The sequence below is a fragment of the Phlebotomus papatasi genome, chromosome 2, assembly GCF_024763615.1.
Source record: "Phlebotomus papatasi isolate M1 chromosome 2, Ppap_2.1, whole genome shotgun sequence".
In the NCBI taxonomy this organism is placed as follows: Eukaryota; Metazoa; Arthropoda; class Insecta; order Diptera; family Psychodidae; genus Phlebotomus; species Phlebotomus papatasi.
The window spans coordinates 87,454,643-87,482,598 of record NC_077223.1 but is presented as its reverse complement, the minus strand read 5'-3'; the positions used below and the strand labels follow the sequence as shown (position 1 = coordinate 87,482,598).

Genomic DNA, 27,956 nt, shown 5'->3' with positions numbered 1-27,956 from the left:
TTCCGATCCGGGGTGCTTTTCCCTTATATAAAAGAATTTAGTCCTTTAATCGTTAAATGGCTATAATCTACTTCTAAATTCGAATTTTCATACCTTTCTCCGTCGCAATACTAAGTTCATTCGCCTGAGTAGTCCGCCTGGGTGGATCGATGAAAAGCTCTTGAGGAAGCTTTTGCGCATGTATCAACTTTTCCCACCTTTCCTGAATGGTGAAATCTCTTCCGTCATTCAGCCTAAAAGTCTACTAAATTAGTTGTGAACGAAATGCTCGTGTCTTTAGTTCCATTTAACTCTTAACTATACAATGTATCATCACGCGTGCAAGTGATGTAACTTTCTGCACTGTCTTCTGCGACAGTCGTTAGAGAATCCAATTCATAACTTTGTCAAGTATCTCATGTGTTTTCCTAATGCGAAGTTGATGAGAGTGTGAGAGTGGCTGTAAAGTAGTGGCTACTGATAGAGGAAAAGGGGTACATTATTGACCACAAGAGAGGCAGTTTGTGTCGAGGAAGCGCAGCGTCTGGTACGAAATGAATTATTCTCCTGCCTCAATCCCAATCTTTTGTGGCTTTTCCTTCAATCCAAAATGAATTTCCTGTGATATTTCTGTAAATCCCCTACTCTCATCCATCTGTTTTATTTTTCCCATTGGCATTGGCGCATTTTCCAAGAGACAGTGCGAAGCAAAATTGCGCTGTGGACGCGAATAGAAAAGTGTGGGAAAGAATAAAGTGAAGCCTTTGAGTGGTCTATTCCTCGTGAAAGTGATTGGAATTACATAACAATCCTCGCGGGCGGATTATGGCATTATTAACCGGAAATACACAATAATATTCTATTTATTTAGACCCATTTGTCGAAATGCTGAACCAATGTAATTGAAGCACTGAGCATTGTTCCAATTAATTTTCGTTCAGTTATTTATATCTACACGCGAGAAATACTCAAATGGACCTATTGATGCATTCCTTAAAGACGAAACATTTTTTTTGTGCACACCAAAATTGCAAGAAATCGTCTCTGACATTTCCTCTACAGTTGGTTTAACATTTCCCCTTATGGGCCTCACCCTCTTTTGCATTCAAAACGGGCTTCTTTTCTTCCTAGAACTCGCCTTAGAATATTAGAAGGAAAGCTATATTGCAACTGACTACATTTTAATTCTACCGGAGTTTCTGAAGTTGCAGTGAAACCGTTGTTAAATGCTTGGTATACTAATTGGTGTAATATTTAATTGACCTAATTATTCTAAAATGTTTGTTGCAGTTGCTTTTATTTGGAATTGAATTTAGTCCAAGTTCCAAATGTGTAACCCTCAACTCAGTGTCATAATAATTGCCTTAACCTTAACTTATTTGTGATTGAATTGTTTTGGAAGGGTGAACTCACGTTCGCAATAAATACGTCTGAATTCATAAACGAACTAAATCCGTATTATTATTTGTTAGAAACACTTTTATGCCCAACGCACAATAACTTTTGTTTAGTAAACATGTTTTTGACATTTCAATGAGAGTGAGTGAGATCTAGATCTAATCATCTCGCTCATTCTCATGGGGAAATTTGAAAACCAGTTTATAAACAGAAGTTATTGTGCGCTGGGCATTATATTAAGATAAACAATGGCTCTGTCATTTGATCAGCAAAACACAATTCGGAAAATTTAGAAAACAACAAATAAAAACTAAATAATTTTCTATAATTTTACATTATGCAAAAGTTGCCAGAAAAGTTAATATTGGATCTTTAATTAATCTTATAGTTCCACGAAGAGTTCTGATGAATTAATAATTTTTATCAAACTTACTTTTGAAAAAAAATCTCAGTTTTATAATACATTTTGAAATTGTCTCTTCGATAATAAAAATTCGGTTAATTCAATTTTTCATGAATTATATAATAGAAGTAAAAGTGTTTCGTTTACTTATATTATTATAATTCCTTATTTATTACTCTATATTATATTTATTCTGAAAAAGATTTTTTAATTTTTGTGTCAAATGCACCATTTAGAACACATTGTTAAAACATTGTTATTGATATAATAATACGAGTTTAAACAAACAAGTCAATTCATATCTTGAGAATTTTCACATGAAGATATCTCAGAAATTTGACGTGATACTCCTCCATAATTGTCTTTAGAAGATATGTTCATGATACACCAAAAGGAACAAAAAGTACACTCATCTACTTTCGACCCACGAGAAAGGATTTCATTTTATTACATTGTCTTTCAGAAAAAAATTGTTAAATAACTATTTTCAGAAAAATGTTTTTTCATATTTTTCAAAATAATTTTATTTGGTTACTCAGTCTTAGGGGAACCCTTTATAAAATTACATATGCTCACAAAAATAACCAAATCATCAATCGATAAAATTATTTTGTCTATCAGCTGGTAAAAATAAATTAATCAATAAATAATAAATAGAAATGTGGACCTTACACATCACAAGCCGTATTGCTTCAAAATAATATTATTTGATTAATGTAGAATATAATTAATTATCTCCTATCTATTCTAAATTAACTCAAAAGAATTTTTTTTCAACAGTTTGCACGAATTTGATTTAATCAAAAAGCTTTTTCTATCACTTTTTATAAAGAACCTTTTAAAAAAGGAGAAGTGGGACACCTTTGAAATATATGGCTTTTTTCTCCTATATTTAAATAGAATTGAGCCTTATTACGATGTAGTTTAGCTTCAGAATCGGTTTGTGGAGATAAAGTACATCACGATAAGGTCCAATTCCTTTCATAAATACGAGAAAAAAATCTATTCCAAAGGTGTACCACTTCCTCCTAACATTATTTACCCAAGACAAAGAACTACCCTAATTAGGATACTTAAAAATGGATGGAAACAATGCAATCCAAATGACCATAATAATACTTTGGACTCCTTAAAACTAAAAAAAATATATTGGAAATGTCCTTGAATTTGAATGTTTCAATTTGAGAATATCCAGCCGATTCTGTTTCGACTTTCGAGAAACTATTTTCAATAGGCGAAAACTTCCAGGCTTCTCACACACTATGGCTTCGAACACTTCATATTTTTCCCATATTCTTTTAATGAATCTGACTTAATAGCAATAGCCAGTCTTAAGCCACGCATTTCCTGAAAAAAGAAATGACAAAAAGTCGCAGCTTTGCGGAATGCTCTAACTCACGAGATATAGCTATCCGGGACACTGGTAAAAATAAATGGATAATCAAGGATGAAAAGTATAACTTTTTTAAAATAAAAATTAATAATTATACAATGAAAAGTTATCTTTGGTGTTTACTCTGATGAGAAAAATATAAGTATTGTGAGTAATGAGTTTATGATAAAACATTTTCTATTATGATAAATTTTCATTCAAAGTTTAAAATTTGATCCATCCTTTGCAAAAGGATCAAATTTACATCAATTTGATCCTTTTATTTTTACCCGTGAAATTAACTTTTCGCATGATTTTTGGGTGTGTATACTGGTTTACTACATACCTTTTAAAGTAATTCACAAAAAAGAAAACTTTTCTGAAATAGAAAATTGATTTATAAATCTGCATGTTAGAATATTTTTGGAATTAGTAATATGTTTAGACAAATAAAAAGGAATAGAATTGTTATAACGGGATAAGAAATTTCAAAATTTTCCAAAAATCCAAATTTAAGATTGAATCTTCTAACCGTTTTTGGTCGTTTCTCCTTAACACGCTCGGTTAAATGGCAACCCACGGTAGAGTAGGATACTTAATAAATTTTTCCTACCGTTTAAGCTCCGGAGTAGTGACATGTTGGAAAAAGGCGGTGGATATAATTGCTTCGATGCTCTCTTTTTGAGTTCGAGCAGTTAAAAAAGGGACAGATAATCCTAACCGGCTTATGTAGGTGAGATTCTTAACGTGAGCTAACTCGGAGTGCATGCAAATTCGATTTGATGCTGAAGTAGGGAGACGCCATTCAGTTATCTTGAATCAAATTCGTGAAATTATACAAGTTTTGTATTTGAACCAAAATGTCAAGGATTTGGATGAACTGACAGAAAAGTGTTATATGGGTGAAATGTAGACCAGAATGTTCTCTATAATTTTGCCGTAGAACTTGAACTCATCGATTACTCAGAAGCCAAGATAAGCGAGGTTTTTTGTTTCTTAACTCGTTTTTTCATCCAGAGTGCCCCAAGTAGTCATTTGTTGAACTTCAACTATATCAAAGAATTGTTGTATTTTGTGGGACTTTCCATTTAAAACCCTATTTTAAGTGTCTTTGTGGAGTAGAGGCAGTCAAATTGGCATCTGAGTGATTTCAAAGCGTTATTATGGGAAAAATCAATTTTTTCACACTTAAACGGCAAAATCGGAGTGATAGCGTAGTCTGACCGGAAAATGATGTATGGACGAAATGTAGAGACAAATGTCCTCTACAATTATGTCGAAGTAATCATCAAAATCGGTTCAGCGACAGTCGAGATAATTGAGGTTATGTGATATTGAAATTGGTTTTTCGACTGTGGCGCCCCTGGTGTTGGTCCCACGAAGTTCAAATATTCTAGAAAGTTGTAGCATTTGGTGAGATCTTTCGTTTAAGCCCTCATTCATCAAAATCGGTCACATAGAACCGGAGATATGATTTTTTGAATTTCGTGAACTTTGACCCCTCATATCTCCGGTTCTGTTGAAACCACAGCGCACATGCGCACCATTTTGGAAACGTCCTAGACTGGACTACAACATACTAAAATTTCATTAACTTGCACAATGCCGTTTTTGAAAAAAGTGACTTTGAATTTCGATGAATTTTGACGCTATCACAGCGCCACCTGTGGTGACTTTTTGAACTTCCATCTGAAAGTGCTCATCGAGACGAAACCAAAAAGGTAAAATTTAGGTCGCTATGTTAATTAGAACCGGAGATAGAGGCTGGTCAATGTTCGAACTTTGACCCCTTATAGCTCGGGTCAGGGGTTATGGATCGACTTAAGGTTTTTTTTGTTTGATAGGTATAATCAACGGCTACAACATACTAAATTTTCAGCCCGATGCACAATGGAATTTTTGAGTTATTTAACTTTTAAGATTTAAAAATTTTCTTTTTAAAAAAAGCGCCCCTAGCGGTGGTTTTATGAACTTGCGATGTTAGAAGGAGAAGTGGAATTTCACGAGAGCTTTCCAAAAAGCCCTCACTTTTTAAATTCTGACAATTAGAACCGGAGTTATGGCCATTTTAAGAAATTTTTTTTGGACCCTTATAGCTCGGGTCAGGGGGGTCGGGGGACCTTAAGTTTGGTATTGATGGAAAGCTCTAAGGCCCAGCTATAACATACTAAAATTTGAGTCCGCTGAATGCCATAGGGGCGGAGCTATTGAGAAAACAAAAAAAGGGGGGTCTTCAAAATGGCGGAAGGAGGGGTGGGGGGTGGGGGGTCTATGCACCAAGTTGCAATTTTCACCCGATATATAACCTTTGCCGAAAACCGCAAGTCGATATCTTTTTTAGTTTAGGAGCTATTAAGCTCCAAAGAGCGGCCGGCCGGCCGGCCGGCCGGGAACGTAAATTAGCCACATATATATTCGTGATCAGGAAGTGCTGAAACACATTTTGGCCAAATTTGAGGTCGATCGGACGACATGAAATTTTGTTAGGATTATAGTAGGTGAGATTGTTAAGAATCTCACCTAATAAGGAAATATTCTTCGGAAAAATATAATTTTGCCCTTTATTCATTAAGCATCTCAGACATGATTTTAAGCAATTTCTAATGAAATTTTTACTGACATATATTTTTGCTATCGTCCAAAGTGCCAAAATTTTTACATTTTAATCAGGAACGTGAATTAGACAAACAAGTTTAAGATTAACTCCATTAACTCACGATATTTCAAAATTTTCATTATTTTCAGATTCTTATGTATTAATTATAGTAGCTTCTTGATCTGGGTTGAAATTGTCTGGATATTTTTATTCATTACTGAATTCTTCTAATAAATTATTACTGTTCGAAGACATAACAAAGAAAAGAGAAGATTTATAAAGTTGTGGAAAAAAACAAATTAATTGTAATATATGACCCAGGGGGTCCCGGTCAAAATCCCGAAAGTCAAAATCCCGAACGCCAAAATCCCGAAAGCCAAAATCCCGAATTTTTAAAAGTGTTATAGCTACTCCTACGATTGTACCCGCGCTTGCTGGAGGCAAAGGGAAATCTTCTGTGTCTTGGGAAATTTATTTTATTTTTATTTATTTATTTATTTATTTATTTATTGTGCTTACATTCGAGTCCTTTTCAAGTAATTATATGCTTTGCGTTTATGCGGCCACCGCCGTCTTAGCGTTGAAGACCAACCTCCAGAGTGAAAACGGTGGAAAACTCCTTCACAGGTTGTATATGCCAATCATTCACAGGATACATAGTTATAAATTTTTATATATTATGACATAACAACAATCCCTAAACAAAATCCCTAAAAATTATTTTAAACATTTTCTTCAATATAATTTCATTCCTATCAGGATTTTGAACATTCGGGATTTTGGCTTTCGGGATTTTGGCTTTCGGGATTTTGGCCTTTTCGGGATTTTGGCGTTCGGGATTTTGGCTTTCGGGATTTTGGCTGCCACCGGACCCAGGAAACTTAATATTCAGTGAGTTTAGTGTCTTAATACTAAATATTCTTCTCTTTCAAAAAAATATTGGATATGTACATAGTGTACATATTACAAACATTGTAATGGTCCAGTTTCTTAATGAAAACTTAATCATAATTTTTAAATAAAATGTATTTTACTAGGTAACTACAAAGCTATTTATAAAGAAAATTCTTTTTTCCATATATTGCCCGCCCGTATTGGTAATTAATTTGTTAGGTAAAATAAATTAACAAAAAGGTTATTTTAGTCACAGAATTTTAAAGTCGATATCTCAGAGTTTAGGCTTTAGGACAATAACAGGCAGGCCGAAATAACGGACAAATACCATAAAGTCATTTTTCTCAAAATTTCAAAATTCCAATGTTTTGAAAATATGTTCCCTTGATAAAAGATTATATATCGCTTCTTGGAAATTACAAGCAGCCAAAGCATTTTCATCAATCCTTCAAGAGACAGCATGAAAGATTGAATTTTGTGCAAATAATTAAGGGCAGGTGGGGCTACATTGAAAACGCTATTTTTTCGCGTATTTATAAAGGAAGCTAAGCTTCAACGTAATGTAATTTAGGTAGACAAATCTGAATTAAATTATCGCTAGGTTCAGCTTTCCTAAGAAATGTGTAGCCCCAGTTCAATATAGCCCCACCTCTCTCTATCCCAATTTAATGTCACGACAAGAACAATTTATTTCTTTTCTATTCGCCTGAATATTAATATAAACATCAAAAGATCTCTCTTTTTCCAATTATCTTTCTGTAATTCTATGATGAACAAATTTTCCTGGAATAAGAATGAGAGGGGGTTAACTTGCTTGAGTTAGTTGGTTGTTCCATAGAAATTTGGACGTTTAATCTATTTTGTGCCCTTTTATTTCAAATAAAATTGCGCAAGTAATCAAAAAGAATAGAATTTTGAAAAATAATGTCTAATAAAAGAAATTTCATACATCTGAAAATTTATAAAATGTTCTCTCTAATGCATTAAAATTTCAAAATCGCAAAAAAATAAATTAGCCCCTTGTAATTTTCAAACAGCGAAAATGAGTTCTTTCTGGATACTTGGACTTTGAGCAATAAAACTGTAGTCTTTTTGTATTTAAAATCCGTAAAACGTAATAAATATACAAGTAATTGGTATCTTAACCTTTCAGTTAGTAAAATATTTCATAGATGAAAAGTCCTCCGTAAAAATGTCAGCAAGATCATTACATTTTTATTTATTTTTGTTTTTCTTCGCATTACAGCGTAAGTTGTACGGAAACTGATAAGAATCGATTTTCCTACTGACAAATATTTAATTCAAACTTATCAAATACTTAATGTTCTTGTATTTCGCTGATAAAGTAACTGTATGTTGATCTAAATTTAGAAAACACCATTTTCTGTTCAAATCTGTAACATATATCTTATATATTTTTATATGTCGTAAATGATAATAAGTAGAGATTATTGTAGATCAAAAAATTGAACAGACAATGATATTCCCAGATCAAAATCTGCTTTGTAATTTTCTGAAACATTCTTAACTGATTTCTTTCTATTTTTCCAACGTTCTAATTCCCCAGTTGATATGCATTAAGAAAGCTAATAAAGATAAGAGAAAATTGCTGAATGTATGCATGATTTCAGAAAGGTAAACTTTCAAAGAACTGATAACATTATGCACTATACTCTTGATTTTCAGAAAACTTCTGGAATTTGCACTATTGATGAAATTCAATATTATAACTTAATTTACCCCACTTTGCAAATTCAAATTGATTGTGTTGGTAAAGGTCGAATAGTAGAGACATTAGTGATATGAATGGCGTGTACAGTATCGACAAAATAATCATAACAATTCACATAAAAAGATCACGCGAGATCAAGATCAAATGATCTTTTTAACTTGCGAAGAATTATCTTCTTAAAGCTATTTAGAGAGCAGACTAACAAAAAAACTGCCACTTGTGTCCTATTGCGTGGTCAATTGTTGAAAATTTAATAAAAATTATCAAGTCTTATGCTCTCCATATGCGCATTCCAATTGGGATGTTGAAGCGTGCTTGCCCCTGAAGAAGAAAAAGTATCTTCGTTAGAGAGAGGAATGTTAATGTTGATCTATCGTTATGTAGAGAAAATGATGAAAATGCAATAAATATACTTTCCACTTGACGCCTTCAATGTGCATTTCAATTCAAGTCAATTTAAAATCATTTGTCCTCCGTAATTGTGGTTCAATCTTCCTAACCAATAGCTTCACATGCCATCATCTTTCCAGTTGGCTGCCAATTGACGCTGGTCTCGACCGAGGTATAAATCAACAGAGGATTGTAGGACACTGTAAAGAGCGGAAATTGCTGGTGGTACGAAGATAGAAGAGAAAAAGGATGGGGACACAGAAAGAAACTCAGGAGGAGGGCGTCAATTTGCAGTTGATGGAGGACAAGGAGAAAGGTGGTTACAAGTGAGTGTCCTAGATTTTTGCAAAAGACCACCCCCTAAGACGGCGCCTAATAATTGTTGTTTGGCAGGAATTCAGTCCATCACGAAGATGGAGAAGGTTCACCACTCAATACAGAGGACTATGACCCACACATGCACCGGAATGTACCTCATCCGACCACGAACATCGAGACACTTATTCATATTCTCAAGGGATCACTGGGAACGGGTATTTTGGCGATGCCGGAAGCTTTTGCAAACTCCGGATATGTATCAGGTTTCATCAATACACTCATCATAGGTGCTCTATGTACCTACTGTCTGCACATTCTCGTCCGAACTCAGTACATCATCTGCAAAAGTGAGTCGTATAATCCGTAAAACCCTTTATGTTCATATACAAATTTACGAACTTGAACCTGAGATTACACGAATCTGTATTTGACCATTTTTTAATTGTCTGAAATTGACCTAGTACAACGGTTAGACATAAATGGCCTGAATGGCAAAGCGTTCCAACCGTTCCAACTTTGCGGCATACTCGAAATTGTGACTTAGAGAAAAGAGGGGTGTAGTGCACCCCTAACATTTGAGATTTTAAGATACATCAATGAGTCGGTTATATTCCTATCGAAACCGCTGCCCCCAGGTCACTTATTTGGGCCCATTATACACTCCCCATTCTAGTCTAGGCAGTGAATGTGTATTTACTTTCGACTAAACTCTGCATTTCAAAATTTATTTCCTATAGGGTAAAGGCTCATAATTTTGGACAGTTTTCTTACAAGCATCGATATTCCAAGTTTGAAGTGCGATATTTTCAATACTAATTGACCTATTTTGTTACTCTCTTTTGAGAAGGTGTGTTTAGAAACTTGACAAGCCATTTATCGTCTTTTATTTACAAAAATTAGTTTTAATACGTTTAAAAATGAATTGATATGTAGAGGTGAACTTGATTCTTATTTTGGACCACTTGGTTTTATATTTGGACAGTTACTTTACCTCAATAGAATGCCCATTGTTCTCCATTTCAAAAACCTATCTCACCAAGTCATCTTCCTGTACATGTAAGGGAAACGTAGAATGTGACAAGAAGCCCAGAAATTTTCTATATCATTCATTAAAGTGAGTTGACTTCGGTAATCCAAGTACTTGAGGATTCGCTCATTCTCTGGTCTTTCCGGGAGCCTTTCAAGGCTTTTCTCGCTACATCTCGTTCGCAGAGATGATGCTCCTTTGTTTCTCCAGGCATTTATACAACCTAGTCATTACAAAAGCTAAAACTTCACGAAATTTCGAAAGAGAAACACCTGTCCAGTCCAAAATAAGAACTATTGCGTCACCGATGAATCTCTTAGAAAATTTCCCATTTTTCACATGAAAAACGTGATTCACAAGGCAAATCTCACTTCAGGTCAAATGTACAAAACAAATCATCATTAATGTGAATCAACACAATATTCAATAAATATTTGATAATATCACTGAAAAGCAGCGAGGAAAAATTGTTAGTACTTCACCACAGCTAAATAAGGGTGAAGTAAACACGAAGCCCTGTCATATTTCTCGTAAGCAATTGCTCACACTGAATTTTCAACAAAGCAATTTTAACTCAAATAATATTCAAAATTTAACGTATTTAGTGTTAAATCTTCCAAAAAGAACAAATATTTAGATAGAATTCTTTATTCATCAAATATTGGAATAAAATCCATAATTTTAATCAATTTATTTTTAGTGTCCAATTTTATCCTCAAAATGTCCAAATTTAGAAACTGTCCAAAATTATGAGCCTTTCCCCTACCAGCCTCTTTTGTTTAGGCGATTCATTGTCAATGCATTGGGCATTAATTTTCCATTCATTCACTGGACGAATTTAAGATTAAAACACCTGCTGAATAATCTGCAGCTGCCTAGTCTCGAACCCGAGACCTCACTGTCATAGAGCCACTACTCTATTCACTGGTCCACTGAGGCTCTAGGTCACCTCTAAATTGAACGGTGGATTTTGAGATCGTTTTATAAACAAACCCATGAATGTTTAGGATATTTTTTTGTATTTCACCACACATATTCCAAGGAGCGAAGAAACACTTTCACAATTTTGTAGGAGGCAGAGAGGTTGATAGGATGTCTATTTATTGGTGGGATGTTTCTGCAAAGCATCCAAAGCATCGAAAATTGAAAATATGGGTTCTAGACCGAGTTGTCTTCATGATCAACAAGGGCAGATGTATTATTGAGCCGTCAGTGTATGAACGGCTAGGGACAGTGCTGCAAGTGATCCGCTGTATCACGATAAAACGCCTGAAACTATGCGTACTGTAAATCAAGTATTTTCAGCATTGTGCGTGATGCCTCGGGGTCACTCGAATCAGAGATCTCTGCGCCATAGATGGAGCACTCTATCCATTTAAGCCACGAGAGCCCCGAGATTGACAAGCCTAAACCGATGCTAATCGGTTATAAATCTTTAATAAACTGGTTATGAACCGATAACTCATTTTTATCTGAAGATCAATTGTATTGCTTTGGTCAATCTTTTCATGTTATTTCTGCATCGATTTAAATTGTTTATAAACCGGTAACGAACCGCCAAGTAATTTTTAGTCTTTTCAATTGTTTTTATTTTTATAATCAGTTAAAATCGGTAAATAATACAAAAGCACTGATATGGGGCAATCATCTTATAGATGAAGCCCTAATTTAAAAAAAAAAGCACTGATAGGGTATTGCATAGCATCTGCATAAGTCGCAAGTTCGAGCATTTCGCAAAGCATCGGACAAGGCATCGGAACACTTTGCCATCTCTTTTTAAGAAAGTAATCCCTTAACTCTGAGAGAAGTAAGCATAAAATCTTTAAATCGGCGCTTAATGCCTACAAGTTGATTAATATTTTCTGTTTAAGATTTTAATTTATAAAGTGTTAATTTTCTTAAGAATCTTAAATAAAACTTATCAAACTTTACCATAGCGAAGCTGAAATAAAAATGTATAGCTTCTTTAAAATTTCCCTTAATTTAAAAGTTGGTCGAGAGAACGTTTTGAACGTTCAAGTTTAGCCTTAAACTTAGAATCGTAAATATTTAATTTTGTAACTAAGGGAAACTGGGGCAGTAGTAAACATGAGATACACCCTCCATTTCTTTAATGTACAAGGATCACTGTAATATCTATGAACTCAAATAAGTCTCGCCATCTGAAGACTAATATCTAATTTAAAAAGTACTAAGTGCTCACAACTACCTCATGTTTACTACTGCCCCAGTTTCCCTTAATGTTTAACTTAAATCTTTAAGCCTACTTTACCTCAAAATTGATTAGGAAAGCTTTAGTTTTAGTTCATTAAAAACATTAAAAAAAAAACGAAAGAAAAAGTTACATACAAAATTTTTGTATTTGAAAGAAGCTATAATCGTAAAGTTATACAATTGAATTTTCGCGTGAAAATCACAATTATTCTTGTCTCATTTTTTATACGCCCCCTTCGAGTGGCTTACTTCTTAAGCCACTCCCCTTATCGTAATTGTTATTTGCAATAAAAGTATTTTGAATGATTTGTATCAGAAGTGCCTAAACATCTTCTTATCAGCAATTAAACATAAAAATATCTTAATATTAAATTTATAAAGTCATAACTCTCGAAGGGGGCGTGGCTATAAAAAATGAGACAAGAATAATTGCGATTTTCACGCGAAAATTCAATTGTATAACTTTACGATATTTTTGGCAAATTTCCTCACAATTCATAAGTCAAATATTATTGAAAGCAAATCAGTTGTACACCCAAAAATCTTCTTGCAGAGTAATCAGCGGTGTTGTCTCATTTTAGGTACGAGCATTTTGCACAATGTCTCTCATGTTTACAATTAATATAGATTGCCATATAGCTTGGTCACAACATTAGAAACCCATAATTAATTTTTGAAATACCAAGCAATTACAGTCTATTCTTTATTCATTTAAAACTGTCCAACGGATGGATTCATATATTTCTTTAGTAGACATTTGTAAACTACTTATTTACACACTCATTATGGTTTCAAATGGTTCTATAAATATTTGGTGAAATGTGCCAAAAAGGCAAATTGCTTCTAAAATTACTAGCTGAAAGACTTTTGTATAATACAGCATGTATGACTCATACTTTTCCTTTGTTTTTCGAAACTAGGAAATCGTCTGCCAATCCTTACTTTTCCCGCATCGATGCAAATCGCACTGGAGCAGGGGCCTAAGAGCCTGAGACCCTATGCTAGAGCTTCCGCATTGATAGTAGACACATTTCTCATCATCTACCAGTTGGGAATATGCTGTGTCTATATAGTGTTCGTGGCGACGAATATCAAGCAGCTGGTGGACTACTATTGGATGGACCTGGATGTAAAGATCCACATGTTGATCATTCTGATGCCCCTGATAGGGCTCAATTGCATCAGGAACCTAAAACTCTTAGCGCCATTTTCATCTTTTGCCAATGTGATCACTTTTGTAGGATTGGGTCTTATCCTAACCTACATCCTGGATGATATACCTGGACCAAGTGCCAGGGATGCTATTGGGCCTATTGGGAAGTTTCCTCTGTTCTTCGGAACGGTCTTATTCGCCCTCGAAGCGGTTGGAGTTGTGATTGCTGTTGAGAATAACATGAAGACACCTAAGAACTTTGGAGGATATTTTGGTGTTCTAAACATCGGAATGTTCGTCATTACAATCCTCTATGCAATCATTGGCTTCCTAGGCTACCTCAAATTTGGAAATGACGCTAAGGGCAGCATCACTCTCAACATCTCACAAACAGATATGTAAGTCCTTTTATAAATATCTTAAGTGCCAAACCTTTTAAAGTGAAATATGACTTCCTGAAAGAGAAACTTCTTAAACTTGTTGCTTTTTAAATAACTGCGATATCCAGGATATTCCCATATGAGATTCTTTTGGCTCATCAAATAAATCGACCATGTGTTATAAGCTGCAGAAAAACTTGATCCAAAATGCTTTTGGCAAGTCTTGACTTGGAACTTGACTTGATTTTTTTACACTCTATTTACAGTGTTTATATGTATGATGACACAGCAATACAAATCTCTATCGATTTCTTGTGACACAAAATTTATTTTTGAATGTTTCTATTTTTACCAAAACAACTTTGTGATCTCGATAGGGGAGACTGAGGTCAATCAGTCTGGGGAATTAATTTTTCTTTACGTGTAATTTGCTACAGAATGTTTCAGTAATATTGATACTACAGTAGACTCTCACTCAATCGACTCTTTCTCAATCGGGCGTCAAATTTTGTTGACAGTTTTCACGCTTAATTATGAAGCTAATTTGCTCAAATTCGCTGTAATTCTTCCTATTTTATCATGATTCTTTATAATTGAGCACTTTTTGTGGAATTTACAAAGGCTTTGACGCTAAATTCCGTCGCTAAACCGGATGACATTTTGCCCCATATTCACGATTGAGAGAGAGTCTACTGTATTCCAATGAAAAATTAACTTGTTTTTTTATCACTTTACTGTTCTCAAGTGTTTACTATCGACTTTCCTTTGCGTTGGTTCTTGTCCCGACTGTTTGGCGATTTTACAACACGACAAAGTCTGGGGAAAACAGTCGAGACAGAAACCAACACAAAGAAAAGTCGATAATGCAGAAACACAGAGCAGTGAAGCGCAAAAAAACGTGTACATACTTCGCTAGAAGAGCACATAGTTTTTTTTAATTATGTTTAAATATTTATTGACAACAGATAAGTGGAGAGTTCTATGTACATTTTCAAGAATTCCCACTATTTACATTTCAAGAAAATTGAATGACTTTGCTTTCATTGAAAAGTATTTTCACTGCAAAATAAAAACGATAACATTATAAAGAATTCGTTTAAATTAGCAAATATTTCCTCCGCAAGAGGGCAGTTTTTTTCTCCGCAATAGGCGCTGGCAACCATTCTCAATTTTTATTTAATAAAGCCTTTAGTCAAAAACTCCAGACAATATTTCAGATATGTAATTAATAAGACTAATACGTCATTGTTTATTTATTTTTCAATGTAATTTATTTAAGATTTCTGTGTAACTTAGGGTAAAGTGCCCATGCTTTACATGGTCCCAAGCTTTACAATGACTAAATTTTGCGTATGTTTTTCAATAAATGTGACTCATCTCATCCATATTTTAAAAACAAGAGCAAAGTGTCTTGATTTTAAAATATATTGCGGAGTCGTATTTATTCAGAAACATAGGAAAAATTTAGTCATTATAAAGCTTGGGACCGTACAAAGCATGGGCACTTTCCCCTTCATTTCAATTCTTATTATAACATTTTCCACTCTAAGCTATTCTCTATCATATTTCTATTTATTTCTTAATTGCTTTATAAATTGTATTGTGTATATTTAGGGATTATAATCTATAGATTTATAATATGTTTTCTTTCATATCCATTTTATTTCATTGTTTAATATTTCTATGAAAATAAACTAAAACATTCAATTGTATATTTTTGCCCGAGTTGACTCTAAGTTTTTTGGATGAATGCAACATTACCATTTTGTTCGTCAATTTACCTAAAAGTGGTTATTGATTTTCCCTAAACGAGTTTGAAATTAATTTTTCATGTTCAAACAAACTTCAAGCCAAAACAAAACCACTGAACTTAATTGAAAGGAAACTTCCAAAGTTGAATGTTTTGTATCTTAAATGAATGGTTAGGGAAAAAGTCAATTTAGTCGAATTTATTTTAATCTCAAAAGACTTGAAAAATAAATTCACAATAGTGAACGCAGGTATCCTTTTTACGTTTGGAAACCTTTAAAAATTTTCGAATGTTAACACTCGAAAACTGTTAATAATTTTAAGAAATCTTGATTATAAAATTCTTAGCTAAATTTTAAAATATTTATTTGCTAATGTTTTTTATCTTTTCTTTGAAATTCAATAAAAATCATGAAATTCATTAAAAGTGTTTTTCACTTGTTGTTTTAAATTTCATGAATTTTAGTAGAAATTTTTCAAACAAATAGAAGAATGTGCCCATACTTCGTACGATCCCAACCTTCATAATGACTAAATTTTTTGTATGTTTCTCAATAAATATAATTCATCGCACTCGTATTTTGAAAACTAGGAGATCCCGGCTAGCACATTAAGTACTTATTAAGTACCTAATAAGTTCTTAACTCAATAACTTAATTTTAAGGAGTTGTAGAACATTCAACTACTTAAAAAATATATGAAAATGAGACAAACGTCAGCGCTTTGTGGCGAGTAGTGAAACTAATATGACATGACTCAGCCTTAAGACTAAGTACTTAATTAAGGTCTTTGTCAGAGTCCTTAATTAAGTAGTTTGTATTAAGGACATGAAAAGTATTTTCAATAAGTACTTATTTAAGGACTTTCAACTAAGCACTTTTTAAGTATTTACTCTAATGCATATAAAAGATGTGTTTTTATTCTTCATATTTTTTAATTCTCAATTAAAAGTTAAAATCACACTTTGCCTAATTGTTAAGATGAATCCGTTGTAGTATTTTAAACCTGAGTAAACTTGCGCCATAAGTATAATGAATCAAGTCTTATTCAGGAGCTATAGCTTGCGGAAGTTAATATTCATTTTATTCCATTTCAGGCTTAAGCTCTGCCAAATTCGAAAGAGTTTTCAAATGTTCTATTCGGCTTACTTCCTAACTTTGAAGTTTAATAACTCAAAAAGGGATAGCAAAGCGTCCCAACTTTATGTATTGCTTGTACACATGAGAAAGAGTTTTCCTTAAATTTTCCCTTCGACTGATTTTGGAAGACATAACGATTTACAACCCATTAAATTTATTCATAATCATAAAAACATTCCGAAATAAAAAGTGGTTCAGCAGTACGGCTATTAATGTGTAAAGTTCCCGTCTTTGTTATTTATTGTTTTTCCTCAGTATTTGTCAGATATTAATTTTATAGATTGATGATTTTGGTATCTATTTTTATGGATGTTTGTAATTTTCAAAGGGTTTTCAATATAGGATACTGATCAAAATAGGCCTAAAGGCCTAAGACCTTGGTAAGGAGGAAAACAAAAAAACCGGAAATGGTCCCGAATTGTGCATTTTAGAACGTTCTGGCATGAGTAACTAGAATATGGAAAAATAGATAAGTAAATTCAAAAAGTCTAAATGGAATATTTTACAGATTTATTAATGATTTCAAGACCTTTCCAAGAAAATTGGAAAATAACCAAATCGATTCAAAAATGAGCCCCCTATATAGAGCGGATTAGATTTGGTCTTTAACAATTCAAAATAGTATTTTTTAGGTCATGAGTATGTATGAACGAAATATTCAAGTGGATTACACCCTCAACATGTCCAAAAATAAAGGATATCGTTGAAGCCGTTTTCGAAATAATCAAAAAAAGGGATGGCAAAGCGTCATAGCTTTCGGAATGTCAAAACTCACGAGGTAGAGCTATCCGTGAATTATCTTTTTGCATATTTTTTTGAGTGCATACCGATATATTACCAATTAAATTCATTCGTATATCGAAAAACAATTTTGAACTAGAAAATTGGCTAAATAGGTACTTACGAGCAATTAAAACGGGACAATAGAGAAATATAAATCAATTACAATTAACTCTACGAATCAGAAAAAATTGATAAGAAATTGAATTGATAAGAAAAGTCCAAATCTTTCCAAAAACATCCAAATTTAAAACTGAGAAAAAAATGGGGTGCGATTAACTTTTTTTCCTCATAATTTTAACACCTTTTAGGTGTAAAAATATATCAACATTTTTTATGTTAAATTTACACCTTTTTAAGGGTAAAAATAACATGAAGAAGGGTACCTTTAACCCCTAATAGACCTAAAAAGGGTAATATTTACACCGATTTTGGATCAATACTGCAGGGTAAAATTAACATTTCCGGAAAGTTATTTTAACTTTTTCGAATTTCTCTCACTTAGTTAATCTGTGTAATGATTTAAATTCATTAAATATCACAGGAAATATTTAATTTTTAACGTTAGATAAATTTTCTGTGAATAATATTATCTAACGCAAACTTTTTTTTTTGAAAAAAATTGTTTCCATAAATCAGATGCCAATAACTAATGTTTACAATTTTTTTTAAATAGAACTTACAGAAAATATAATAATGAAAATGATGTACTTTTATATTCTTTGTAACCTATTCCCTACGTGTGATTTTTTATTTTAATAAGAAATGTACTTTTTTCATATTTCCAGAACCGCTCAGGCTATTACAATCATCTTTGCTGTTGCCATCTTTATCTCCTACGGGCTTCAGTGTTACGTTCCCGTGGAGATCATTTGGAATCAGTATCTGCTGAAGCGTTTTGAGAACTCCCCAAAGAAGCTTATGTGGGAATTTATTACGAGAATTGTGGTCGTTATCATAACATTCCTGCTGGCCGTTGCCATTCCTCGACTTGGCCTCTTCATCTCGCTATTTGGCGCCCTTTGCCTCTCTGCCCTGGGACTCGCCTTTCCCTGCATCATGGAGATCTGCGTCCTCTGGCCCAATGACCTAGGTCCTTGCCGCTATGTTCTCATCCGTGACATCCTCCTGATTGTCTTTGGGGTGATTGGACTGGTGGCTGGAACGTACACCAGTGTTCGCGATATTATTCTCAGCTTCATGTAGTTTCGAAGCCGTAACTCAGGGCAGCCATTCGCAATGGACGCACAATTAAGCAGGGATTATCCACCAAATCCAAAAAGAAAAATAAACTGTTGCATATACTCACAAAGCATTTATACACCGCGTCTCTATAAATTTTCGCCTGCCTGAGGCCATAAATCAGTCAAAAATCAACAATCGTGATGAGACATAGTCGATTATTGTTGAATTGTTTATTGAAAATGTAACAATTTTATTGTAGTCGAAATGCAGGTACTAATAAAGAGATGGTTTTATCAAAAATGGGCCCCTTTTTATCTTTGATTTTGTATGAATAAAAGAAAATAGAAATTTTGGAAATTCAAGATTTTATGATCTACAAAAAACTAAATTTATTCCAGAATCTAGGCTAATATTCATATTCGTTGGAAAATGAGATTATGAAAAGTACCAATAAGTTTGACATCGTGAAAGTGCATCAAATAAAAAAAAAAACAGAAAATAAAATTATCTTATGCTAAAATATTAATTTTAGTACAGTTAGAAGCATGATAAGACTAAATAAAAAATCTCCTAAGAACAAAGGGTAAAGAATTTAAAACCTTAATGAATCATTAAACTATTCATGATGACGTCAATGCGAAATTATTAATCCACTTGCTGGTCTCAAATGAAACATTTCCTTTGTTATTTTTTTTCATAGAAAAATAATTTATTTCTTCTCTCCAACAATCCTCTTAATTAACATTTCTTTCTCCAGTTCATATCAAAATAATAAATATTCCAAGTAGTTTTGTATTTACAGAAGCTTTTGAAAGAATTCATTATGTTTTGCCTGAAAATCACATAAATCCTGCGCAATATCTTCTGAACCTGCGACATTTCCTTTTTTTCTAAATTCAATAATCTCCACTTTTGAGTGATTTCAAACAGTTGAATAGCGTCCCTTCAACTTTATTATTTGGAAAATCCTTCACCATGGATTAAGCTGGGCTTTCTCCTCGTGATCAATGGGCTTCGTCATTCTGGAACTCAAAGTCGCACACGAGAGAGAAATGATCGGAAGGATACTGGAAACTTGGCACCCGATCCTTTCCAATTTCATTATCTTGGGGGAACATGAGGCAATTGTTAACCTGGAATTATAAGGAAGGGTAAGGTCAATATTTAAATTTTCCGAGAAGCTTTTCAATCGATATTTTTTTTAATAAAGAATTTATTAAAATATTTCAAATTAAATTTTAAACATATTTTTTAAATTAATGGTAAAGTAAAGAAAGTTTTTCGTATTTCATCACTGTTATTGCTCTATTAAATTACCGGTTTATACACGTTTTTAATAATTTAACTCAGCTCATTAAACCATACCAAAAACCGAGTAATAAAGGAGGAGAAGGGTCTAGGTCAAATCCGTGTTTCTTATTTATTATTCATACCAAAAACCTCTTTATAATAGCAAAAAAAAACTCTCGTTGTATTTCTATTTAAATAATTTTACTGAAAAAAAGAATATAACAAACTGATGTACGGTTTTCTATTCATTCAAATACTGATCTTAACTCTGCAAAAGTTCGCAATTGTCGATCAGCAAAGATAATTTAGATCTGTCGATCTTTTACAAAGCTCGTGAAAAATGTTTAAGTTTTTACAGAAAATTGATGGTGATCTGACGATTTCAGCAAAAATCGTGTCGATCTATTAATTTCTAGCAAAAATCTGGCTTAATCTGATCTCTGCATACATCTTGCAAACCTGTCGATCTTTTCTAAAAATCGTTCTGATCTGTCGATTTTTTTGCAAATGTTAAGACACTCTGACATTTTTTACAGAAAAAAATATTGACGACGATCTGTCGATCACCATAAATATCGTTCTGATTTTTCGATCTCTGTACAAAAATCATAAAGCTTCATCGATTTTTAAACAAAATTGGCGACGATCTAACGACTTCTGTAAAAATCGTTCTGATATGTTCATTGTATTACAAAAGTCATGAAGCTTTATTTATTTTACATAAAATTACCGGCAATCTGTCGATCTCTGTAAAAACGTTCGGATTTGTCAATCTTTTTGCAAAGGTCATGAAGGTCTCTAGATTTTTATACAATTCACGACGGTCTGTAGAAGTCTGTAAAAATCGTTCTGATCCATAGATCTTTATCCAATAGTCATAAAGCTCTGTTGATTTTTACACAGACATTGGTGACGATCAGCCAATCTCTGTAAAAACCGTTCTGATTTGTCAATCCTTATGCAAAGGTCATGTAGCGTTATCGATTTTGATGCAAAATTGACAACGATCTGAAGATCTCTGTAAAAATCGTTCTAATCTGTCCATCCTTTTGTAAAGGTTATGAAGCTCTATCGATTTTTGCAAAGAATTGACGACGATCTGTCGAGGTCTTGTAAAAATCGTTCTGATCTGTCAATATTTTTGCAAATGTTGCTCTGACGTGTTTTACAAAAAAAAAAGAATTTACGACGATCTGACGATTTTTGTAAAAATCGTTCTGATTTGTCGATCTTTACGCAAAAGTCATGAAGCTCTGCCAATTTTTACACAAAATTGACGACAATCTGTCAATCTCTGTAAAACCTTTCATATTTGTGGATCTTTTTGCAAAAGCCACTAAACTTAAGCAATTTTTACACAAAATTGGCGACAAACGGTAGGGGAGACTGGGGCAAAAAGTCACAAATCGAAAATTTTAAAATTCAATATCTTCCAAGGTAAAAAAGATAGCGGCTTAAATTTTTTTCGATAGATAGCCTCCATAGATCTTCTTCAATGTCGTAAATTTGTTAGAATTTGAACAAGGAATTTAGAAAATAAAAAATATCGAAATTTTTAGCCCTGTTTTTGAAATATTTTCCGTGCAGAAGATATCAATTATTAGCTACTTATATTAAATTTGATGCACTGGTGAATATTTCCCGAATTATCTGGATATTCTTTGAATACAATTTTCTCCAGAAATCCTTTTATTAAAAACGACCACTTGGGGTAAAAAGTAACAAAAGCTATGGAGCAAAAAGTAACAGAAAACGAAACAATTTCTGATGTCCCACGGTGAAAAGAAACGTCAATGCTATGTGTCGCCGCTTTTTGTTTGCATTGGTCAAACGATTTGCAGTCTTTTGTGTGTTTTTTTGTAAAATAGCTTAAAATGCGCTTTTCTCGCTCAGATAGAGAAAACGATGTTTTACAAAGGTGTAGAAGAATAAATTTCCTATGAAAATATGCAATCTAGGTATTTTACTTAAATTTACGGAATCCCGTAATAAAACGAATCAAAATGTGATAATATTTTTATGCCTGATTCAATTTGCCTCAGCATTTTTAAGAATGATCACAAAATTTCCTTTTAGAAAACGGCTCGATAAATATATTTCCTTACAAAGTAGAAGAAAATGACTTTCACAGAGTTGTATAGTGGTAAATTTCCTATAAAACTGTGCTAATTAGAAATTTTGGAGGTACTCGGGTAGCTCGTAAAAAAATAAAATATCCGTTTTGTGACTTTTTGCCCCAGTCTCTCAGATCTTAAGATCTTTTCAAAGTTTTCAAAGATGTTGTCGATCAAACTATCGTTCTACAGCAAATCGGCGGTGATCTGCCGATTTTCGACTCGTTATTTTAATTGATATTACTTGATATCTAATTTCTTCTAATATCCCAAAAAGCTAATCTTTGATTTTTAATATATTGAAAAATAAAATTAAAACTCATAATTCCGTTTTTAAGGTTCAGTTTTGAAGGTTTTATCGATTCTTCGAACTTTCAGTATCTTGTAAAATTTCTTTACCTTCATTTTATCTTTGGAATAGAAGACGTAGTCGATGGTGTGACAGACCTCTCCGTCCTCTCGTATCTTCCACGTTGTGTAGGGTGGTTCCCGCCGGGCTGACAGCTCTGGCCTCGTGAAACTGTCCTCACTGCGATGGCAATCTGTGTGGGTATCTGTGGTGGGAAGACTGGAGTCCTCTTCCAGAGCATCAGCATAGGCACTGGACAATCCCAGCGGTACGAAATTGAGAATTGTACTGTAGACAGGTTCCACGGGCTCTGCATTGAAGTCCCCGGAGAGGATGATTGGTCTGTTTCCTGCTACTTCGGACATGAAGCGCAGGAGATCCTTGCCCTGTTCATTCCGTAACTTCGACAACAGAGCACTATGGCGAGCCTTTAGATGGGTCGTACCCACGCAAATCTCTTTTCCGGTCTGTCGAATTCGCAGGATAGCCGCAATGGCCACCTGGTTGCTCTGAACTCGCCACACTTGGAGAATTCTGGTGGCATAGTTGACGAGATCAAATTTGTTTTTCTTGTAGAAGATGGCACATCCATCGGGTCCATTGTTGGACTGTACATAGAGGCACGGGGAATCGGGTTTGGGAAAGAAGACGCCTTCGTAGTTCTGACTACCCAACGTCATCTGGAGGAACTTGAAGTGATCCACCTCCTGCAGGCACACCACATCCGGATCGTTCTGAACGATTTCCTGGACTATTTGATATTTACGACACTCCCATGTCAGAGCTTCATCGGGACAATTGACGAAGCCATCATTCTTCTGACCAAGGGACTGTGACAGGACGTTCCACTGGAGGATGCGGATGTGACGCGGGGAAGATACTGGTGCACTACAGATCTTTGAAACATCATCCAAATTCAGGACCCTCATTCCATTGGCTATGTCCTGGGAGGCAAAGCAGCGATCTGTGGGATTCAGGAAATACCGCATGAGCAACTGTGGACGCTGATCACCACGCATTATGCGACAGTGATGCAATAGATCAGTTGTGGTGAGTCCTGTGGGGATCTCTACGTCATCATCCTGGTTATCTTCATTGTTGAACTTGGGCGTTGAATTGAAAGAGCCCATTCTGTAAAGAAAGACATCCCAAAAATTAGCAATTTATTCATGAAATCCTCCTGATAAAAAAGACCTCTGAAGCGCGATCTTCTGCAAGTGAGACTTGCGATCGCCCTTTGCAGAAGGATTCTTCTCCTTCCATTCCCGAAGAACAATTTTGCGCATCATGAATTTTTTGATGTGATCTCAATAACTGAATCTTCTCGACTGACTGAGATATATTTCTCCAGAAGTATCTTTGCTTTGAGAAAAAAAAATCACTCAAAGAGGTCAATTGATGGGCATCTCAGGAATATGGTTGTCCCCAGAAATTTACATAATAAATGCTGTGCAAAAGATCACATAGTTCCTGTTTTTAAATACTCGTGAATACAATTTACACGAGATGCTCTTTGTCATTCTTTTCATTTACTTTGAATTCTTTAGTCCTGAGAAATCAGTATGATTTTATCGGTTAGCATGAAATGTTTGTTTACCTCTGTTTACCGGATAATAAATTTACAACTTATTACTTTCACAGGGTTAATGAAGGTTACATTCATCGAATGTGCGTCATGAAAGTGTGAAAATGTTAGAGCTTAAACTTTCCGAAAGTTTCATTTCCAAAACGTCTGCGATAAATTTAGTTGCCTTTTTGAAGAAGATTTATATTTATGAAGAAAATTTGTAATATAATTTCAGTTACGGTTTAGTAAAGGATACCGCCAGCTTACAACGGCCGATTTCATCGAGAAAACGAAAAAACACTTAATCATAGTCTCATTAGTTGAGTCTCAAAATCCCGGGTCAGCAACAATTTTATTGGTTTCTTAGAATCTGATGGAGCATTTACCCTTAATACACAAAGACTTTAGCGAAGTTAAGCCATATGATGGTCAAGCACTAGGTCTGAAGCCCGTATAAGTGCAATATGACTAAACCATACGGCAAAACTTCTAATTACTCATGATTCTTGGGAAAAGTTTGAACCGGCGATTAGGTATTAAGGACATTATAAAGTCCATTAGATTTTGAAAAACCACGAATATGACTTGCTAATGAGGATTTAAAGACATTCCAAAATTTCCAATCCAAGTCGGAAAATAGCATAAAAAAACTAAAGTTAATATTCTAAGGGCATTACTACTTACATATATTTGTCATTTGCCTAATTAGTACTTCTAAGATCTTAACAAATGCTCTTGCACTTATAAGGGGTGTAATCTAAATTTGAACGACTCATTCCTAAAATTGAAAAAGTAATAATAATAATGGTAGCACAACGTTCCATAAAGGGACTAGGCCTTCCCACAAGAGGAGTTCGGGACATCCGTTATTATTTTTTCTTATACAGGGATGAGATTGTCAGTCCCATGCCCGTGGAATCAAGTGCAGTGAAGCTCACTGAACGCAGTTCGAACACCTTTAACGCCAGAAAAATTCCTGGTGACCTAAAGGGGATTCGAACCCGGGACACTTGCATCATAGAGCGAGTGCTTTACCACTTGACCGACTTGACCCATTGAGTGCCCCAAAATTGAAAAAGTGAGGGTGAGTAACTTTAAGGTTATTCTTATACTACTTCAAAAAAAAGTATCTAGAATCGATTACTAATAAACATTCCCAGACGAAAACCTTGCTTCACTCATTTTGTATTCTTTTAAAATGAGCTTTTCTAGTGAATCTCACTAAGCTCTTTTACCAAATTCCATGGAGTTTATTAATTAAATTAAATTTATAAATTAAATCGAAAATGTGATTTCATAACAGCAACAAAAAACTACTCAAAACCTTTCAGTCTTTTAAGAACTGTGCAGAGTTTCCTATTTCAATTCTTTGGGCCCAAATAAACTTAGGCTGGTTCTCGAGAATATTTTATAAACCCATATAATATGTTAATATTCCAATCCGTTCCTAGGCCGCTTCTAAACTCTTGCGGTGTCATTGCCTTCTGTGTCTTTACCACTGTACCGTACCTATAAGTTGAAGAACCGGGAGAGTCAGTTCAGTCTAGAACGTCAGAGAAGAAAGAAGTGTGGACTTGGGTATCTCAGAGGAATCTGGGTGGGTGCTAGAAGGTATAGCGGTTATAGTTGCTTAAGAGAGCCCATTCCCTTACCCCTACCAACTTAAGAATTCGATCGATAGTTTATAATTTAGCCTGTAAAATTTGTCCGTAAAGAATTAGGTAAAAGAAATGCATGCAAAGGACTTATAATCGAAGATCCTAAACCCTCACTGTATGACAGATTGGGATGATTCTTCACTGCTAGATTTTGCAGGCTAAATATTTTCAATAAGTTAAGCCTAAGTCTATTTAAGTCCTTAGAGGTTTAGTCCAGTTCCGGAAAGTCTTTAATATCTAAAAGACAAGGACTTAGGGCAGAATCACATTGACAGTCAAATGCTCACCGTATTTCGTTAATTTACGTATTTTCATTGCAATTCTTACGCAGATTCTCGATTACCCTATTACCTTATGTCATACTCCGTGGGCCCAGGTGAAAATAATATGAGAAAATTGAAGAAATAAAACGAAAATTCGATAAACGGTAAGCAAAAAAAAACTGTGAGAGAAATAATTCATACTGTTTTTTGCTCACCGTTTATCAAATTTTCGTTTTATTTCTCCAATTTTCTTATATTATTTTCACCTAGTGCCACCGAGTATGAGATAAGGTAATACGGTAATGGAAAATTTTCGTAAGAATTGCAATGAAAATGCGTAAATTAACGAAATACGGTGAGGTTACGGCGAGCATTTTATTGTCAATGTGATTCTGCCCTTAAAGTAATTCTTTTAATTTTTTTAGAGCAATATTGCTTTAAGTTATACAATTACTTAATTCAAATTTTCACAAGAGTATGGCTTAATATAATCCCAAGGATCAATCTGATGCTATTAGAGCCTTGCAAAGGGTTTCCTTAACAGTATTTCAATTTCTTAGACTCAAAATTTCTTTGAATTAATAAACTATTCCTGAAGTAACAATTAAATCTAAAAAGAATCTGAACTTTATAAGACTATTACTTCTGTAAATGGCGTGTCATAAAATTATTATGTACTTAGGTAACATAAGAAGTTCTTTCTTTTGCTTAAAATATCTATTTGTCACTTAGTTTATGAGTAGTAAAGAAAATGATATATAAAGTATTTTAAATTTTGCGCAATGTTACCCATAGATATGTCATCTGGATTACGGATTAAAGCAGGACCTTTACAGATATCACAAGTTCTAATCTTTTTAAGGTTACCAAGGTACGATGTATCTATGATCACATGGTAAGGTGAAAGGAACACCTATTGACACTTTAAGAACTCGTGTCAGGGCTTATTGACACCCGACTCTGTACCATTTGGAAATACGAAATTTGAACACTTATCCTTATCGCAACACATTAAATAAATTTCAACATTTTGGAAAAAGTGTCAATAGGGGTTCCCTGTCGAAGAGGTGTTCATTTGACCCTATTTCATCGCGACAGAGCATTAAACAAACAACCTTATACTTTATGATTTACAATTTTGCTCATGATCAGGCAGATCTTAATCTTAGTATTACCCGTTCTAAATTCTAATCTTCTAGTTCTTTTAAAGAACTTTTTTACTTTGCGGTCTTCCGCTATTTATAACGAACACCGAAAGATCTGAATACAAATAAAATCCTTCATATACCCAACCTGAAGAAACCACCCGTTCTTAACAGTATTATAATATTATTTATTCTTTGAAAGTTTTAATCAGTTATTTTAAGTAATTTTCTTTCTATTTAAAATTCAGAAACACGAATAGAAAGTTACTTCTAGTTTAGTATAGTTACGATATATTCGACATATTAAACTTTTTGTAATATCATGTATTTTTTTAGTTATTTTTATTTTTATTTAATTAATAGCAGTATATCTAATAATTCCTGAAATCATTTTTCTTTTTGAAATTGTTATGCTTTCAATTTATATAGATTTTAAATTATTTTTGTAATAGTCTTTTTAAATTTTCAACTGGAAAAGTCTGTAAACAGTTTGATATAAATTTTTTGATATGTTTTCTAGAGATAGGTCACCAACGGTAAAACGGCCGTGGCCGTTGTTGCTCAAATATGAAATTGTTTAAGCTTTGTATCTCTGAATATGTTTCCAAAAGCACAAGCTCAAAAGTAGTTAAAATAAATAAATATTAAAAAATATATAAAATAGTAACTTTTTTCACAATTCTTTTAAGATAAGGATATAAATACACAACAAACTGTATTTAAGCCAAGTCTATGTTTGTTTCCTTTGGGTATTATGGATATTAGAATTCAAAATATATTTCTTAGAAATTGATTGATCATTCTAAAAAAATATATTTTCAATATTCACGTAGAAATCAACTACCTCATAGACACTTTTTA

The 27,956-nt window shown here is 33.7% G+C and overlaps 2 protein-coding genes across 15 annotated transcripts in view; one reads left to right on the top strand and one right to left on the bottom strand.

Moving 5' to 3' along the window:
- Positions 1–204: 204 nt before the first annotated feature.
- Positions 205–19,009, top strand: LOC129804911 (proton-coupled amino acid transporter-like protein CG1139). 6 transcript variants are annotated; one of them, XM_055852684.1, is made up of 6 exons: positions 246–526; positions 6,508–6,639; positions 8,905–9,090; positions 9,158–9,429; positions 13,244–13,874; positions 18,313–19,009. In XM_055852684.1, exons 3-6 carry the CDS (start codon positions 9,014–9,016, stop codon positions 18,728–18,730), a joined length of 1,398 nt encoding a protein of 465 aa, XP_055708659.1. In that variant the 5' UTR covers positions 246–526; positions 6,508–6,639; positions 8,905–9,013; the 3' UTR covers positions 18,731–19,009. The 6 variants fall into 6 exon arrangements, with proteins under 6 accessions (XP_055708661.1, XP_055708659.1, XP_055708660.1 ...); XM_055852685.1 differs by lacking the exon at positions 6,508–6,639 and adding an exon at positions 1,111–1,212; XM_055852682.1 differs by lacking the exon at positions 246–526 and adding an exon at positions 6,344–6,375.
- A 380-nt stretch (positions 19,010–19,389) lies between these two features.
- The window catches only part of LOC129804903 (nocturnin), a 46,749-nt gene continuing 38,182 nt past the window's right edge, over positions 19,390–27,956 (bottom strand). For 8 of the 9 annotated variants that reach the window (XM_055852669.1, XM_055852668.1, XM_055852670.1 and 5 more), the window contains 2 exons: positions 22,513–23,593; positions 19,390–19,842 (listed from right to left, as the gene is read on the bottom strand). In XM_055852669.1, coding sequence (XP_055708644.1) covers positions 19,714–19,842; positions 22,513–23,593 — 1,210 coding nt within the window. In that variant the 3' untranslated portion in view covers positions 19,390–19,713. Of the gene's footprint in view, positions 19,843–22,512; positions 23,594–23,656; positions 23,789–27,956 lie in introns of those variants that run through there. The other variant, XM_055852664.1, reaches the window with a different exon arrangement.